The following is a 782-nucleotide window of genomic DNA, read 5'->3' as shown; positions in this document are numbered from 1 at the left end:
TATGTACGAGGACTTGCCCTCGAGACAGGGCAAGATCTTTGTTAAGGATCGCACTCTCGTCCAATGTATGGCTTTTAGTTCTGTGTTAGAGACGCTATTATTTGTATATAGGTACGGACGACGAGACGGCAGCGATCACCCCGGCTAACCTTCAGCCTGCGATCGACGCTCTAGTTGCTAAGAGGGAGGCTGGCAGGGCTTTCGTGAGGCCTAGTGGTACTGAGGACGCTGTGAGGTAGTACTGTTTCACGGAGGTTCGGGTTATTGTGGTATTGTAGAATCTACGCTGAGGCTAAAACTGAGAAGGACGCCAATGAGTTAGCCTTTGAGGTGGCTAAGGCGGCTTATGAGATCGTCGGGGGCGCTGCAGGCAAGCCGAGTCCCTGTGCAGCTGAGTACGGTCTGTGATGGAAGTAAATGATGTTGATTGTTTAGAGAGGACTTCTCTGTACTGGTATATACCGTAATTGTTTCTATATGGTGTGAGTTCATGTTGTGTTGTTCTGTGGCAATGGGTACCATGGGATGGGATGATGTGTGCATCGCAGGCGAGGTTATCTTCGTGGTAATCGGAAGCATCTGGACGGCTTGGGAGCGGTACTTACTTGTCATGAGGAATAGTAGTAGGGAGATATTGTACGGGTAAAATTTTTCAGTTAGTCGAAGCTGGGACGATTGGGTTGTATATTGAAATTTGGTATTATTCGCGATTTCAGGAATATATTTGTTTCTGCGGTCTCGAGTAGAGGATTAACGATGTTGTTCTCGGCTGAAAGAAATTG

The 782-nt window shown here is 47.4% G+C and overlaps 1 protein-coding gene across 1 annotated transcript; it reads left to right on the top strand.

Annotated features, from left to right (window-relative positions):
* Positions 1-111: 111 nt before the first annotated feature.
* Positions 112-408, top strand: Pmar_PMAR002761 (phosphoglucomutase, putative; the record flags this gene model as incomplete). The annotated part of the gene is made up of 2 exons (XM_002768221.1): positions 112-235; positions 279-408. Coding segments are annotated over 2 exons (254 nt in total), but the record flags the coding sequence as incomplete, so codon positions are not given.
* Positions 409-782: the final 374 nt, after the last annotated feature.

This window comes from Perkinsus marinus, assembly GCF_000006405.1.
Source record: "Perkinsus marinus ATCC 50983 genomic scaffold scf_1104296969016, whole genome shotgun sequence".
Lineage (NCBI taxonomy): Eukaryota > Perkinsozoa > Perkinsida > Perkinsidae > Perkinsus > Perkinsus marinus.
Note: the sequence above shows the minus strand (reverse complement) of the source record. Positions and strands in the feature narration are given on the sequence as shown.